This window comes from Suricata suricatta, chromosome 4 (assembly GCF_006229205.1).
Source record: "Suricata suricatta isolate VVHF042 chromosome 4, meerkat_22Aug2017_6uvM2_HiC, whole genome shotgun sequence".
NCBI lineage: Eukaryota > Metazoa > Chordata > Mammalia > Carnivora > Herpestidae > Suricata > Suricata suricatta.
The window spans coordinates 71,750,384-71,768,325 of record NC_043703.1 but is presented as its reverse complement, the minus strand read 5'-3'; the positions used below and the strand labels follow the sequence as shown (position 1 = coordinate 71,768,325).

At 41.4% G+C, this 17,942-nt stretch overlaps 1 protein-coding gene across 1 annotated transcript in view; it reads right to left on the bottom strand.

Moving 5' to 3' along the window:
• Positions 1-17,942, bottom strand: part of LNX2 (ligand of numb-protein X 2) — a 73,853-nt gene that overhangs the window by 32,121 nt on the left and 23,790 nt on the right. Inside the window, exon 2 of the mRNA XM_029936911.1 lies at positions 1,225-1,740. Within this exon, the coding sequence (XP_029792771.1) occupies positions 1,225-1,634 (410 nt within the window). The 5' untranslated portion in view covers positions 1,635-1,740. The remainder of the gene's footprint in view (positions 1-1,224; positions 1,741-17,942) is intronic.

The window sequence follows — 17,942 nt, the reverse complement described above, 5'->3', positions numbered from 1 at the left end:
CAGTTTGTGGGTTTGAGCCCCACATCCGGCTCTGTGCAGACCACTAGCTCAGAGCCTGGAGCCTGCTTCGGATTCTGGGTCTCTTTCTCTCTCTTCTCCTCCCCTGTTCACACTCTGTCTCTCAAAAATAAATAAATGCTAAAAAAAAGTTTTTTTAATTAAAAAAAGTTTCAAAAAATTACATTTTATAGTTTATCTTTTTATTTTTGATAATCAGTAGTCACTCTTAGCTGTTTATATCAAGGAGGTCACTCACCTTTCCAAATCATTCACCTTTTCCAGTGTGTCGTTCACTACACAGGCCTATGGTGCTTTGGAAATGATTAAATGTGTAACTCAAATATTAACAGGCTTACTTGGAAAATGGAACTTTCAACTGGACATAACTGCTTAAGCTTTATCCACTCACAAACTAAAGTCCCAACCATAACCTGCTTGATCCGAAATACTAATGATACTTCAACTCCATATCAAATTCTTACAGGCACTTCAGTTAAGTGAATATTCCTAAAAGGCTGTGCAATGTCTACTTCACTGCCTTCAAAATAATTAGTAACTGAACTGAAACTTTGTTCAGTTCTTGAAACATCCGATAATTGATGTTCAAAAGAGTCACAAGACAAACCTAGCCCCCTAAAAACAGTAGTCCAACTGAGAGAAGTAAGATAAGCCTAAAACATCCCTCAACCTCGCCCAACCCTGAATGCCCTATTCAAAGTGTGGCGTGGTCCTGCTGGAGCGGGGGGGGGGGGGGGGGGGGGGGGGGGGGGGGGGGGGGGGGGGGGGGGGGGGGGTCCACGGAAACCGAAGGCCACCTGCACTTTCAAAGTGTCTGTATCCACCTTCCACTTTTTCTCGACTCTTCCGAGACAATACAGCCTAGGTTTAAACAATTTTCCTAAAAATCTGCATGTTTCGGACATTTTAATAACATCTTGTTCACTCCGTATATCGTAACTGTTTCTAGTGAGCGCCCTTATTTCACAGCATGGACGTGCAGGAGCAGAACGACCACACAGAGGTGTGTCTCCCTCTCTCTCTCTGCCCTTCCCCTGCTTGACCTCTGTCTTTGTCTCTCAAAACTAAATAAACATTAACAAACAAAAATGGGTTTGTCCCTGTACTTATGGATGCTGTGGTCGTCTTTATGAAGTTTCTGTTTGTCTGAGCAACCCGTCGACAAAACCGAGACTTACTGCTTTCCTGCCCACAGGTTTTGCTTACCTGTTTTTGAGATGTGCCTCCAGGTCACAGCGCTGCACCACGTCCTGGCACACCGAAGCAAACGGACAGGACACTAACAGCTTGTCCAGCAGCTTATGGACTAGGATACTAGACTTCTTACACAACTTGAAGTGGAGTCTTTTCCGGTCCAAGGGACAGAAGTCCTTCTCCTGTAAGAAGTTTCTGAGGCACTTGCAGCAGAATGTGTGTCCACAGGGGGTGTCCAGGGGCTGCAGCAGAGGCTGAAGGCAAATATGGCAGACCAGGTCATCGTCCACTTCGTTCTGGTAATTGTAGAGGTGGTTCTCCCTTGTCCAGTGCTGCTGGCCACACTCGAAACACAGGGGGTTGAAGGAGGAGGAGGAGGAGGTCTGCTCCACGGACGCCATCTCGTCACTTGTCGTCCCCATCCCGACCCACCCAGAGCAGTTTCCGTCCCTTCACTCGTTAGACTTCAGCGTCAGGCGTGGTTTTCTTCACTGGATGGCAACGGGTTTGACTCAAACCAAGGATTTTCTAGATAAACAGAACCAAAAGAGTAATTGATATCAATCAAGATAGGCTAAAAGTATCGATGCTGGTTGACATCTTTTAGTAAAGATAAGTAAATAAAATTTAGATCAGGTGATAAATTAGCCATAAAAACCCAACAATTAAGTCAACTCATTTGCCAGCTGGCTAAGAATGCCTTACGTTGCCAGGTTCTCGCTGAAAACAGAACTTGTGATTAAAAGCAAAGATGCCACGGACGGTATGACAGAATAAAGAATCTACGTTTCAACGGACTAAAATCCTCCAATACTTCACTATTCAATGACAGTTTTTAAAGCCCATTAATCTACACGGCATGCTAATAATGCAATTTGAGGTATTTTATGCAATACATTTGCATCTGTCATCCTGGCCATGGCTCTTCGCTTCCGATTTTATGCACTTACACTGCCATACCAAAGACTGTTGTCTTTGAAATGTAGCCTCAAAGATCATTCAGTGCCTGTTTAAAAAATGACCTTTGCCCTCAACTGTTTAAAAAATATGAATTTCAAAACACGTATAATTTGAATATTCTCTCTACAGCACAGATTACAGAAATATACAACTGTGCAGTATATACAAATAACATCTGTGCCAACTCCATAAAGTGCAATACTATTTTACGCCATTAGAGGAAAAGGCCCACTGTAATTCAACTAGATAAGGTGTGTTCTAAATTACAATTCTACCTCCTACTATTCCACACTTCAATTTGTTCTTGTTTCCCCAAAGCAGCAATTTGTGTGTGTGTGTGCATGTGTGCATGTGCGTGTGTGTCTCCTCTCCAACCTTAAGACACACAAGAGCCTCTCCCATCAGTGCGAAGCCAGTAAGGAATGCTCCCCTCACCCTCCCCAGCAGCACCCAGGCTTAAAAATCGACTCCGAAGGCAGCAGCTGTCTATATTCATCTTCCATAAATATTTACAGCCTCTAGTATGTGCCAAACATTAAACAAGGAGACAGGATAGGTAGTGAGAGGACAGTTAAGAGAACTCATTATTAAAACTGAATATAGTCTAAGAAAGCCAGGCACAGGATGCTAGTATGTGAATACATAGAGAGATGAGTTACATGGCATCTAACTCAAGTTTGGCCTTATAGCTGGAAATACTTTCAAAAGGGGGAAAACATGGACTAGTGAGTTGGGACAGGGCATGTCAGCCAGACAGAACCGGACAAGAGCCTGTCCACAGAGCATCAGGGGCTTGGAGCACAGGGCACACTGAGCGAGGAAGGGTCAGATCAAAATATCGGAGGCACGATGTGCTCGCGGTGGGGGAATCCTAAAACGTAGGCCTCCTTGCCACCCACAAGAACAGAAAGGGCAGGATGCCAGGGTTAAATCCCAACATTTGTTTCAATGACAAAGTTCTCCATTGTACATACGTACTGATTATTTTATTTATTTGCAGTATTTGTTAGAAAAACAACATTAACATTTTAACCAAGTTGACAAGAACTGCCATAAATTATGAACAGATGGGGACAGGAGTCAGAGGGGACGGTGACTTGCGATTAACTGTTTTTAAAAATGAGTCAGAGCACCTGGGTGGCTCAGTCAGTTAAGCGTCTGACTTCGGCTCAGGTCATGATCTCACGGTTCATGGGTTTGAGCCCCACATCAGGCTCTGTGCTGACAGCTCAGGGCCGGGAGCCTGCTTCAGATTCTGTGTCTCCCTCTTCCTCTGCCTCTTCCCCCCTGCTCATGCTCTGTCTCTCTCTCAAAAATAAATAAAAATTACTTACTAGAATAACAACAGGAGCAGCCTGTGATCTAAACCCATATCAGTACCAACATTAAGAGAGCAAATGCTTATTGAATTCTGTAACTCACAAGGCTGGTCTTTACCCTCTGGGCATCATAACTTTTTAACCGTCAGCACAGGTATGTATGATTAAGGGGAGAAACATCATTTATTCCAGGCAGACAGAGCGGATAGCTCACTACGGAATGTCCCGAGATTCTTACTCCTGACTCAACTGACAAGAAAATTCACATACCCTTGGCTCTTCTTTCTCTGTGATAGTGTTTATTCTAATTTTTCTTTTCCTCAAGAAAACGTACTGCAATTCTAGCCTCCCACATAATGACTAAGAAAGCATTTCTCTTAAGACTATTATGTTTTAGCTATTTTCTAAATCTCTAAATAACTTTTAGCTCTTATTATTTATCACACAATCTTTTTCATGTCAAAAAATAACATGTTCCCATTTAAAATACCAAACAGCATTCTCTCCACCCCCGAAATACCTCTGTTACTATGAAACAAATATTAAGTGAAAAATTATCCTGTGTGGATCATTAACATGCACATAGAAATACTGATTAAAGAACTGTGAGGCTGCATAGCAAAAGCAGTTAGAGCACATCCTCCAGCAGGTCCCATCGCGAGGGTTCAAATCTTCACTCTGTCACTTACTAGCTTTGGGATCTTCCTAAATGTTTGTGTCTGTTTCCTTCTCAGCTGTAAAATGGGGGTTATCACAGTGCCTATTTCAAAGAAATATTATCTTTTATAAAGATATAAAAGAATAAATAAGTGTATGTGTGAGTACACAACAGAGCCTGACACATAATGGGTGCTATACAAGTATTAGCTATTATTACTATCATTAAAGAAACCAAGGATCAGGCAGATTTTATGATTTTCAAAAAGCCAAACAACTTATAATTACTTGGTAAGAGATACGGGCAATAAATCTGGTTCTTTCTCGCTTCTAAAGAACCCAAAAGTAAATTAAGTAATTATAAGAAAGAAGAGAGGTGTTTCATGAAAGCCTTAGTGTAGGAATCTTGTCAGGACAAAGGTGGCCTGATCTGGTCTTTCCTATCCATGATCTCACGCCTCTACTCCCAACAGGAGCAGATGATGTCATTCCTTCTGTGTGTGCAGGTCCACGCCAACACCTCACGTACCACTTCGTACCACTTCGTACCACTTCTCACACTAACCCGTGAGGTCCTTAAGAGCTGGGCCTCCCACAGAGGAGCTCAGGAAATGCTCAGTGACCACATGGGGACAATTTGCTTGCGCACTCTTGCTACATTTAGGTGGCCAGAAGCACATCTGTGTTTATAGGAGGATATGTCCATGTTTATATAGAATTTTGATTTCAGATACTCTACGAACACAATCTGAAATATTAAAATACAAGGTAAATAATAGTCTTAACTATTTTTCATAATACCAAGATAAGTTTTGGTATAATGTGTCTCTTTACAAACTACATTATCTGTTTAGCACTGTTCCAAGAATAGTGAAGAGATGGAAGCTATTAAGTTGGCTGGGAATGTTACAACACGTTTTACATAATATCTTGAGAAACAGCCAGTACCATGGAAAGGGAGTGAGAAGACAGTATTTTCTGCCTAACTCCAGTGACAGGAGACAGACAGGCTCATCTTCCTGGTAACGAGGCAAATATGTCCTGGTACCTCACAAGATACTCTCAGAAGAGCGATGGGTTTTCATAGTCAACTGGCAAACTCCAAAACTGCCCATTGTTTAGATCATTTCTCTTGGGGTTATTTTTAAGTTAGATTGAAGCAGTGCTCAGGGTCCCTAACGCAGGAGATTCAGCCCAGGGAAAAACACGATGAGCTGAGGATTACCAGCAGAGTACAGTTAGAGGGGAAACCCCTACGGTTCCTTTGACTCATCAACGCCAAGAGGCTCAGACTGCTGACGTGTCCTGGCAAACTCCTACTTAGACTCTACTGGCCGGGTCGAATCCCATCAGCCTCCTTCCCAGTCTCAGGCACATCTCCGTTCCCGTATGACCTTGCTGCTCTTACATACACATACCTTAATTTCAGCAATTACAATGTTTGCCTTCTTGCTTATCTGTTGTCTTGGTTCTTTGAGGGTAAAGATAGCATCTTCTTTATCTCTTGTATTGCCCATTCTTGGCCCATATTATGCACTAAAAAAGTTTTTGTTCTCAGGCTCATACTTGAGCCTGAAATGTGTAAGAGTCCTGAAATGTGTAAGTAATATCACTATACAAATATATAGGAGAACACCTTGCACATTTATTCACGGCACTGCAAAGCCAGTCAACATATTGGACCCTGCTCTATGACTACAAAGAGTAAGAAATTACTTCCTTTAGTCTTCAAAGTTGGAGAATTTTTAAAAAGTTATTTTCTTACTCAATGCTATCAACACAGGAAGCTTTTCTTATTGCGGCATGTTACATAGCAGCTTTGAAAAACCCCTCGTATAAGGCAGTAGATGTCAGACTTTGACACCTAAGCAACTCTTTATCCACTCTGGACAAGTCTGGCGGTTTCTTAAAGAACTAACGTGCAGCTACTGTTCCGCTTATTCCAGAGAAATGAAAACTTATGTTCCCACATAAACCTGTACATCTTTATTTGCGATGGCCCCCACCTAGAAACAATGCAGACATCCTTCACCAGCCGGGTGGTTACACAAACCACGGTACCTGTTCTTAGAACAGTTCTCAGCAATAAAAGAGAATGAGTTATGATTGCTACACACAACCAGATGAATCTCCAAGGAATTATGCTGAGTGAAAAAAGGTAGTCCGAAAAGGCTGTGTATTGCATCATTCCATTTAGGGAATATTCTTGAAATGACTATGCAATTAACTCAAAAACTGAAATGTACATCAGTTAATAAAACAATGAACCCATCACATGCCAGGATTCTTATGCAAAAATCACATCTCTTTTTCCAAAATGACAAATACAATGAGAAGAGAGGCAGTTGTTTTCCATCTTTGCCAAACCTGGAGTCTCAAAGCTGTTTCTGTTTTCAGTCTGTTGTGAGACCACACGGATCCTCTGGAAACTCCATCGGACCCTCCTCAGAGCATGACCGTGAAAAAGGCAGCCATATTTTAGTATTACTGGGGAAATAGCTGTGAGTCTGTGGACCCAATGGAAGAAAATAAGGGATCCTGGGTCACCGTGAGAACACAGGTACCGAGTACTGAAGGGTGCTAATAGCCTTCTTTCATAAGAAGTACTAGATGACAACCAACGCGACTTTTAACAAAGATAAAAACTCAAAAAGGGGGGGCACCTGGGTGGCTCAGTTGGTTAAGCATCCAACTTCAGCCCAGGTCATGATCTCATAGTCCGTGGGTTTGAGCCCCACATCAGGCTCTGTGCTGACAGCCCTGAGCTTGGAGCCTGCTTCCGATTCTGTGTCTCCCTCTTTCTCTGTCCCTCCCCCACTTGTGCTCTGTCTCCCCTTATCTCTCAAAAATAAATAAATGTTAAAAAATTTTTTTAAAAATTCAAAAAGGTAAGTTGTTGAGAGGAGCCTATACTGGAGGAGTCTGTCTTTCCTGGAATGAAGTTCTTTCCCCAGAGCCTCTACCTATTAGAAGAAGCATATCTGAATACTTAGCTGTACAGAAATGCTCAGCATATACTATACGACAGCCCGACATAAATTCTATTCTTCAATTAACCAAGACGTATTTCTTATGGTGTGTTGCTAGGAACAAGACCAAACAGCAGTTTCCAACAATTCCACATATATGATTCTCTCATTTTTCTATATAAAACTGTAATTTAGCACACTTAGCTATTTGTCTATCCCTCCTTATGGTATTTGAAAAACCATTTTTAAGGTGCAAAAAATAAAATAAAAAATAAGATATTCTTGAGATGCCACTTGTAGTTACATGCATCCTATTTAATAATCTAGGAAATTAATAAGGTAAGCAACAAATGCTAGAAGCTATGAAACTTAGGCTCTAAGCTCTACGCCAGCTGGGTAACTAGGTCACTACGCAATTAATTCTTTCATTCACCAAATGTTTATCCAATGTCTACTATGTGTCAGTATATCACATATATTCTGAAGCCTTGGCTTCCTATGTATAAACTGTCAGCTCTGCCTAAATACTGATTTCACACACACACACACACACACACACACACACACACTTAAATGTAGACCTAAAATTCTTAGGATTCTCTTTTTAAATACAATCAAATACTTAGTGAAAGGTCATATTTACCTTTGAGTTCACACATTTGTTATTGCTTCTGTTAACTTTAATATTTGATCCTATGAAATGGTGTTAAATGGTGGCTAAATTAACAAGTCTCAAAGGTCCTTCCACCTTTAGTCTTCTAATTTTGAACCATTAAGTTATACTGAAAAATGTTTTCAAATGCAAAAAAACCCAAAAAATCAATCCACCAAAACAAAACAAAAGATAAAGGCCCAAACCAAACAGCATTACCTTCCCATTTCCTACAGGCTCAGGTAGTGATACTAAAGCCATATTTTAAAAAGTCATACCAAATTATGTTACCTTAGAGTAATTTTAAAATAGCATTGATACAAAACTATTTTGAAAAAGAAATATAACCATCTGGAATGCTAAACATGTCCAGACAGCTAAGTATCCGGACAAACTTCTGCCAGTAACAAAAGACGTCTCTGGAAAGAACTTTATTCCAGGAAAGACAGACTCGTGCAGCACGGGGGCTCTTCCCACCAGCGGAGTTGGGACAATGTCTAACATCTAGTGTCACAAATTCCCAAGAGTTGCCCATACCTGAAAGAGGCAGGGTGGCTGGTGAGAGGGAGCTACTGTTTTTATTGGTTCGGCTTTACTGAAGAGTTTACCTACTGGGTATCATTTAAATGCTTCTTTCTATTACAGTCAAAGGCAAGTGTTCTGATTTTATTAAATTAAATCATCTGTGTTCTTCTAAAGGATGAAAACTATCAAACATTTAACTTCTTGCACAGGAAATATAGAAAACACTTGTTTTCAAGTGATTGATAAATTCTTAACTTCAAGGTCTTTTCAAAAATGCCTAGTTTCAATGATTGTGGATCACAATCCCTCCACTTTTCAATCATCCAAGGGAGTGACAAGCATCAAAAGAGTCCCTGGAGGTAGAGCTTGCAGAGTTTGAGGTCTGGGTTCAAAATAGGGTCCTGCCACTCCCTCGCTAGCAATGTGACATCGTGATGTGCACAGCACTGAAACGTCTATAAATCTCAGGTTCCTAATGTGTAAAAGAGCAATGGTATCTTGCTTACAACACAGGATTACTGTGAAGCTAAAAATGTGACAACAGCCAGAAAGAAAAAGAAAGTATGACAGTGAAGGCAGAGAGCTGGAGAAGAGCAGCTTTTTAGGTGGAGTGACCGGGAAAAAGCTGTGAAGATGGCACTTCAGTAAAAACCAAAAAGAAGTAACTAGAAAGTCACGCAGGTATCTGGTGTAAAAACGTCTGTTACAGACGAGTGCAATAATAAGTGGAAAGGCCTGGAGGAGAGAATGTGCCAGGCGTGCTCAGTGAACAGTAAAGAGGCCAGCGTGGAAGAAATGGACCAAGCAGACAGAAGAAACAGGTCAGAATGGGAACCGGGGCCAACTCAGTCTTGCAGGGTTTATACAACTTTAGCTTTTACTCTAAGAACCTTAAACAGGATCACTGTGGCAGCTACGCTGAGGATACAGTGATGGGGCCAAAGGTGGGTAGAAGCAGTTAGGAGCTCCTGGAATCGTCTAAGCAAGAGATGACTGTTGTAAGAACCAGGCAGACACGACTGAAATAATGAGAAGCGACTTGATTCTGGATATGTTTTGAAGACAGACCAATACGATTTGCCAAAGAATAAAATGAGCGCATGGACGGACGGCGGTGGGGAAGAGGTAAAAAATGATTCCAAGGCTTTTGGTCTGAACTGGAAAAAGAGAATTCACTAACAGATGCGAGTCTGTGAGAGGGTAGCTTTAATGGCTATACTCAAGTTTGAACATCTTAAGTTAGAAATGGCTTTCAGATCTCTAAGTAGAGACTCCAAGTAGGCAGTTAAATATATAAGCCCGGTTCAATAGGGAGGACTGAGCTGGTGATATAAATTTAGGAAACATTAGTGTGTGGAAAGCTATTAGATAGGAAAAGATCACCAAAGCAGAGTAGAAGCAGCAAAGAGGTCAGCAGACTGAGTCCTAGGACATTCCAATACTATGAAGTCTGAGAGACAAGGGGAGACCAAACTGACGGGGAGTGGACATTGTGGGTAGGAAGGAAATCAGGAAAGTATGGTGTGAAGAAACCCAAATAAACAAAGTGCTTCAAGGAGGAGGGAAGAATTGACTCTGTCAAATCCTGCCGGCAAGGAAAATAAGATTAGGACTGAGTAAGCCTTGGATTTAGCAACATGGAATTCACCAGTGACCTTGATACAGAGTTTTGGTGGAATGAGAGCAAAAGCTTCCTGGAAAGAGTTCAAGAGAAAATTGGAAGCAAGGAATTAGAGCACAGACAGTCCTTTTGAGAAATTATGCCACACGGAAAAGGGGGAAATCTTGAATTCTGGGAGGAACTGAGGACTATGAGAGGTGATAGCGCACCCTCCTCCTCAACAAAAGTTTATTACTGTATCTGTAAACATCCTTAATTCCTTCCTTCTGCAACAGATGTCCTCCTTCCCCATCTGCCGGTGAACTTGCCCTCTAGCTGGGCTCAATATCCCATACCTTTGTCGATCTCTGTCATTGTTCTCATCTTTCTTCCACCTCTAACCCTCTTCCCTCCACATAAAGTTCATGTCTTGGCAGTTTTAAAAATGAAAACAAAAGATTTGTCGGCGATCATTACCACTTCCCCGACCTTCACTTCACCTCCAAGATTTCTGGAATGTAAGACCATGAGCACGATTTCCAGATTTTACGCAAGGAGCTTCTGCTCTCCACCCGCCGGTTTTGGGGTCACAAGTGTCTCAGGACCAGATCTCAGGATCGCGTCTCCGTTCCAGCTTCTGCTTTACCTCTCCATAATTTACTAATTACTCTCCTTGAAACTCCTTGCTCTCTGGGCTTAAATCAAACCAGTCTGTTCTGGGTCTCATCCAACTTACCACTGCTTTGTGAGAGCCTTCCAGTTTCTTCCTTTAGGCAAATTTGAAGAAAGTGAAGTTGCCAGGCCCAGTGAAAAGGTTTCTGATCCATGTTACTAAAATGGTCCTCCAAGGTGGTGAACAAAATTCTGACTCCTACCAGCAATGCAGAAGGGTGTTAACTTCTCTCAAACTGTTCTAATCCTGGTTACTTTTATTCTTTTTAATATTTATAAATCTGACCATTGAAAATACAAGTGTAACATCTAATTTTTCCTTTAATTTGCATCTCTTTGACTCAATTATTATCCTTAATTGTCTTGTGAGTGCCTCTATATCCCGGCCCCATTTTTTTTTTTCTATTGAATTTTAGGGTTTTTCTTGATGTGAACTTAATATGATAAGATAAAATCTCTTTATCAGATCATAATTTCTTTTCCCAGGCATCCTGTGGACCTGTGTGTCCACTGACATAAACAAGTTGGCCATTTTCATGCAAATGAATACACTTGGTTTTCCCTTTAAACATTCTTCCACAACTCTTACGCCTACCTTTTACTAGTTTATTGTCAAGTTGGTTTCCATGTAACACCCAGTGCTCATCCCAACAAGTGCCCTCCTCCATGCCCATCACCCCCATTCCCTCCTCCCCTCCCCCATCAGTCCTCAGTTTGTTCTATTTAAGAGTCTCTTATGGTTTGCCTCCCTCCCTCTCTTTATTTTCCTCATTCCCCTCCCCTATGCCCTCTGTTAAGTTTCTCCTGTTCCACATATGAGTGAAAACATATGGTATGTGTCCTTCTCTGCCTGACTTATTTCACTTAGCATGACACCCTTGAGTTCCACCCACGTTGCTACACTACCCCTCTTCCATAACACGATGAGATGAAGATATGCCTCTATTTTATTTGTATAGTTCTTAATAATATGGTTATTGTTTGTTCGGTACACAATCTGAGAGCAGATCTACCTTTATTTTTCTCCCAAGCTATTAAATAATTGTCTCAGTTCCTGTATATCTGACTCACTCTTCTGTTCAAAACCCATGTCATTATTTTCCTCTAAATGATCCTATCACTGCACTTCCTAATGGCCCTTCTAGCCTCCCAGTATCCCATAACTAGGACCAGAGAATCCTGTTTCTCTGCCTCATGTTCCAGCCCCCGTCACCAAGCTCCCACAGATCCCTCCTCCAGAACGTGTTCCTCGTGCATTCTCTACCCTCCGTCCCCACCACCACTCCCAGATGAGGCTGAAGTTACTTGCCGCACCTGTTATTTTAGGAACCCCTCAAAAGGGTTCGCAGTCCTGTTCCCCCTCACCTCTCTACCCTTTACAGCCCCAGCATCCCCACAGCGGTGATCTTATTTTCTTAACAGTCTTCTGCTGGCTCTAACTGCTCCTTCAAAGTGAAAGCCAAATTCCTCAACCTGGTACTTAAATCTTCTGTGTCTGCCTCCTTTAGTTTCATTTCCTGACATGATTCTACACATTCCACCCTCTGGCTATGCCAAACTACTGACGACTTCCTGACCTCAGCAGGCTCTTCTCAGCACCTGCGATGCCCTCTCCTACCTTGTTGATCTGCAGAGCTCCTGTCCACTTACTGGCCACTTCAAGTGAACCCTCTGCTGCATAGCTTTTTCTCATCCACCTGACCAAAATCCCTCATCCTGTCCCTTACTCCACCATTTTATTATTATTTCATCTCCTTCTCACTGCTGTGGGGAGCGACCACTTGCTTGCAGGTGTCTACCCTACTGAGCATCCCTGAAAGGCCGGGTGCCACGTCTGACATCATTCATAACCCCAGAATCTTGTAGTGTACCTGCAGCACATGGTTAATTACAATCTCAAGACTGAAGGAGAGAATGAACGAACAAACGAGTCCTCTGCTCTCACCCGCCTCCCCAAATCTGGTTCCATCTCTAGAGTTTTTATTCCTACTGCCTCTGTGCTAAATCAGGTCCCTGTTACTCCTGTCTCTTACAAAAGGTGAATTCATAACAAACAACTATGATTCTATCATTTCCCTCCAGAAAAAAAAAATCTGCTTAGAGAAGAAAGGCCTGGTATCTTAACAGGATAAGTCAGACTCTTCTTCCCACCGCTAAGCCTCCAAATTCAGTGTTGTAGCCAGAAGCTGCTTCAAACCACTCACTGAACAGTAACTGCTTCCTACCAGTAACTGGGACTGCTGGTTTGTCTGAGAACAGCTTCCTTCGTCTCCTTTGCCTCCCCCTCGTCTCACCTCCTCTGTCCCTCTGCACTCACCTCACACACCCCTTTCACTCTTTCCACCAACTTCCGAAGCCTCTTCCCTGTTATAACACATACTTCCTTATCTTCTTAAATAGAAAGCACTAGGCTTTAATTTTTACCTAATGATTCATTAATATATGTATCCTTGATTCTTCCACAAAGAGCTCTGCAAGGGTGTCAACTTGTTAGTTCTGCCACCTCCCTAAATGTTTGTCACCTGCTGCTTCTCTCTCACACACACACCCACACTTGTAGCTTGTGGCTACTAATCTGCTCTGGCTGGGCATTCATATACCCCAATTTGTTAGGAACATATAATAAAAGGAGCCAGGCTTGGTGAGGCTTGGGAAAAAAAGAAAATCACAAGGCACATGGTTTCAGTGACGCCAACTGGACACAAACGGTTATGGTGCTCACCAGTGTTTTTCACGTCTCATATTTCCCCATTCAGGATGGCCTTCTAAAGAATGAACTCTAGATGAGAGAACTCGGTGGAGTAAAAGGGTTCCTTCGGAATCTAAAAGTTAATATTGGTCAAGATGCTAGCCCATCTCAAGAGTGACACAGCACAGGTCGGTTACCAGAGTTGTCAATGCAAAAACTCAGTTGTATTTGTTTACTCAAGAATGGCTGGTTCCAGTGAAATAAATCACTCTATCCAAACGTGTTAAGCGGGTCATTCATAAACCCAATGGCAACATTTTAAGGCATCATGTGAAACCTGAGTATCAAACAGATCAGGTGTAAGGAATCAGACTTCTACTTGTTTGATCAGTCTCTCGCTCTGGGATTTATATATACATATATATACGTTTATATATATTATCTGGATTACATACATATGTATATCCCTTTGGCGGTGTTTCCCATGATAGCATCACCATGTGTCTCCTCAACTTAGTCTGTAACACTGTACACTTTACAGACATGCAGGTTATTTGTACTTGTAAATTTTACCTAGGAGATTTACTAGTTTCAGATACAATCTGGGGAGAGGAATTACAGGGAGACGAAAAAAATCAAATCATGCTGCAAAAGAGGGTTACTCCTGGAAACTTTTTAAATAAAGCATCTACTCTTAAATATGAGTTGTAGATTCCTCTTTGATTTCTCAAAGACTGACAGTTTTTGAACTTGTCCTTAAATATTATGTTTTGCCCTCTAGCTATAGAAAAACATTATGAAAAGCTTTTAAAAGATGGTAATAATTACCGTTGGATAGTTCAGTGGTTTTAGTATTGATATTGAGAGACATTTAGACAGAGACAATCTAAGAAACAAGAGATTTTGTAATTCTTTTATTAAAATTTTTTTAATGTTTATTAATTTTTGAGAGAGAGAGAGACAGAATGTGAATGGGGTAGGGGAAGGAGACACAGAATCTGAAGGAGGCTCTGGGCTCTGAGCTGTCAGCACAGCTGACTTGGACCCAGGAGCTGCGAAATCATGACCTGAGCTGAAGTCAGAGGCTTAACCAACTGAGCCACCCAGGTGCCCCAAGATTTCACAATTTAGAAACTATTTGATTTAATCTGAATTAATCTATAAACTATTCTCTACACATATACGTAACTCCTAACACTCTCAGAAAAGAAAATTGTAACTTTGGATAGATATTCAGCATAAGCTAATACAAAATAAATTAAGCAAAAACAATATTTTTGCACAATTATGGAGCTGAGTCTTATGTCTTTTCCCTTAATATACTACATATATTCAGAGTTCATTATAGCACCTTAGAAATCTTTCTTCACTTTTAAGAATGCTTATAGTGTTTTGATGAGTAGGAAAACAGTTTAGGAAATATGAAAAATACCCATGTTACTTAAGAAATGAAGAGATTTAAAAATTATACTGTGAGTCACCTTAAGGTAGCGACCGAGCAGCCATTTCTCTGGGGGGCTGGAGGAGAACACGTGCACAAGACGACCCCGCCCCTCACCTGCAGACCTGGGATGTCCTGCCCCATTTGGAAACAGCCAATCATGAAGCTCCAACTTCCCATCACCCTGACAGACGAGGCAACCTATTCCATCCTGCCACGTCCCTGAAATGCCCTTATTTGATAATCTGCCCACCCAAGGTCAAACCCAGAACCCCACCCATAAGCCCCCCAACCCCATCGCCTATCAGGCGCAACTTCCCCGACTCCCCACTCCCCGAGTCATGGGACCTCGCCCGGGATCACAGATCCCAATAAAGGCTTTCTTGGCTCCATAACGTGGTCTCTTTTTCCTCCCATCTCTGCCTCCATCTATTAAATCTTACATATACTTCCCTTTAAATTTTTTTACATGAATTCTCATAACAAGTAAGCAATTATAAGGTAGTTACCAAGCACCTTATATTTATAGGATTTCTTGTTATTAAGCACATCAACATAGAGTATAAACAGCTCAGTACCATATGCTTATTACTTCTGGAAGCCATGTCCTTCTAGCTATATTTTTCCAGTAGTTGGAGAAGTACAATAATACACTTGAAAAGCACTGTGTTGTATGTGTTATGCATGTGGGGGAGTGAAATATTTAATCATGTAACAACTTGTAGTCTAGGTACAATTACATTAAAGATACGTATGTTGTTTTTAAAATAGATGAAATGCTTTTAAACTACTCAAATGTAAATAGCAAATAGTAGCTGTGGCGTGCTAATTAACAACTGAAAAGGGCAGTACGTGAGTCAGTCTTCATATTCACAAAAGCCCCAGACTTAGTACTAACAAACTTCGGGTTAGAGAAGTGAAAAAGATATAAAAATGATATTACTGAGTATATTAATTTCTGATAGAAAAGGAGTTAATATAATTATTGATTTTAAAAGTATCTTCCCTCAAACACTATCATCTTCTAACTACCTAATCTGCTCAGGCAACTGTCTTTTTTGGAGGGTGAGGGGAGAGACTAAATATGTTTATCATTTAAAAAATATTTTTATTTAAAAATGTTTAAGCCATACATTACACTAATGTACATCAGTTAATTATAAATAATTGTCAAACTGGTCAAGTAAAAAAAAAGTAGCTACGTTAGACTTAACATATTTATTCCTTAACTTAAAACACAACATGTAGAACACTAAAATCAGTAATGGGGACCACAAGTGACTACTTTCTGAAGTTTTCTAAAATGGCCATGTATAACATAAAAATCAAGTTCATCTGTTAATTTAAGAAGGCATATTCGGGGCGCCTGGGTGGCTCAGTCGGTTGGGCCTCCGGCTTCGGCTCAGGTCAGATCTCACGTTTATGGGTTCGAGCCCCGCGTCGGGCTCTGTGCTAACAGCTAGCTCAGAGCCTGGAGCCTGCTTCCAGTTCTGTGTCTCCTTCTCTCTCTGCCCCTCCCCCTCTCATGCTCTGTCTCTCTCTGTATTAAAAATAAATAAAACATTAAAAAAAAAAAAAGAAGGCATATTCTTCAAATGAATAGAATAGTGTGTGAAATTGATAAATGAAGGGAAACGAAGAAAATAAAAGAGCGCCTACATAGGGATGAGGCATGTGAGGGCAGGTTTCCTACAATTCAGTGGTGGGAGCACGAGACCTGTGGGACCTCTTAGCATTATTATTTCCGACCAGATGCTAAATATAAATGTCTACATTAAACTTTCTTGAAAGTGGAAGGTTTCAGTAATGTATCCCCATGAGGCATTAAGAGGGGGCTGGTTAGACCAGGAAGATTCCAGAGGGGGGCGACTGGGAGGCTGTTGGTAGGCATCCGACTCTTGATTTCAGGTCAGGTCAGACCCCAGGGGTCTGGGATTGAGCTCCATGGTAGGCTTCGTGCTGAATGTGGAACCTGCTTGGGATTCTCTTTCTCTCTCCACCCCCCACCCCCGCAACACGCTTTCTCTCTCATTCTTTCAAATACATATATATTTCATATTGTCTCTTTATTGTATATTCTTCATATTCTCCCAAATATATATACATAAATATAACATAATATAATATGTATAATGTAAATACATAAAGATGATTCCAGAGAAAGGGGGTCAAATAAAACACCAACTTCCTATTACAGGAAATCTCTATCTCCATAAATGCGCCCACTCAGAGACTACCACCCCAACGAAGCCAGGCACATGAATCCGAACAGGGCCTGTCCCTCCATGCCTCCCAAGATAAAAACTGAAGGCTCAGAATTCGGCCAAACACCAGAGAAAATTAATAAAGGGAAAGCTCACTAAGTAGAGTGAGGAGGCCAAAAGTAGGAGCCATACCACACATTGGTCAATTACAGGAAGAACCATCAGTTACAGACTACAACGGAAGAATCCTTAACAGGAAAGACCATCAACACCAGGACCCAACAGGAAAAGACAGACTTTGCATCTCCTACGAGGAATCAGCTACCCCTGAAGTCAGCCAGTGAGAAACCATCATCACTGGGAACACCAGCTTTTCTCCAAGGGACTTTTGTTCAAAACAACCCCTCCCAACTTCCTCCTTCTTCTCCATACAATAACATTCCTTTCCTTTGTGGGGCTTGCCTATTGTTTTGCCAAAGCCAGTGCGTGTGTCCTGAATTAAAATTCTCTGCTATTCTCGAATAAACCCATTTTTGCTATTTTATTTATAAGGTTAACACACAGGAGAGTACAAAAAGAGTTCATTCAGTTGTATCAATTCTTTTTACATGAAAGGGACTTACTAGCCTGTGGAATTCTATCTGTGAAGAAGTCCCTAAGACCAAAGGGTCCTCTTTGACCCTCTCCATCGCAATGAAGAGCCTAATAATCAAACTCTTGTTGATCAACTCACAACAAGCAAGCCCCATTATTCTATGCCCCAGAACCCTACAGCGTTTCAGCCTCTTTACATCTCAGATGTAACTGCAACCATCTACTGTTCCTATTTTTGGACCATTTTAGTCCATTTAGTACCTAGCCCAATCTGCTCACCGCCAGGATCCAATGACTCAAAATTAATTCACTTCCTCCAAATTCCTCCATTTCAAATATAGGTTTCTCCCACTAACTGAAAGTAGATCATTCCAGCGAAATCTTCTGGCATAAAGCACAGAAGCGATCACCATTAATTTATATGGACAAAACGTGGGGCACTCCTGGA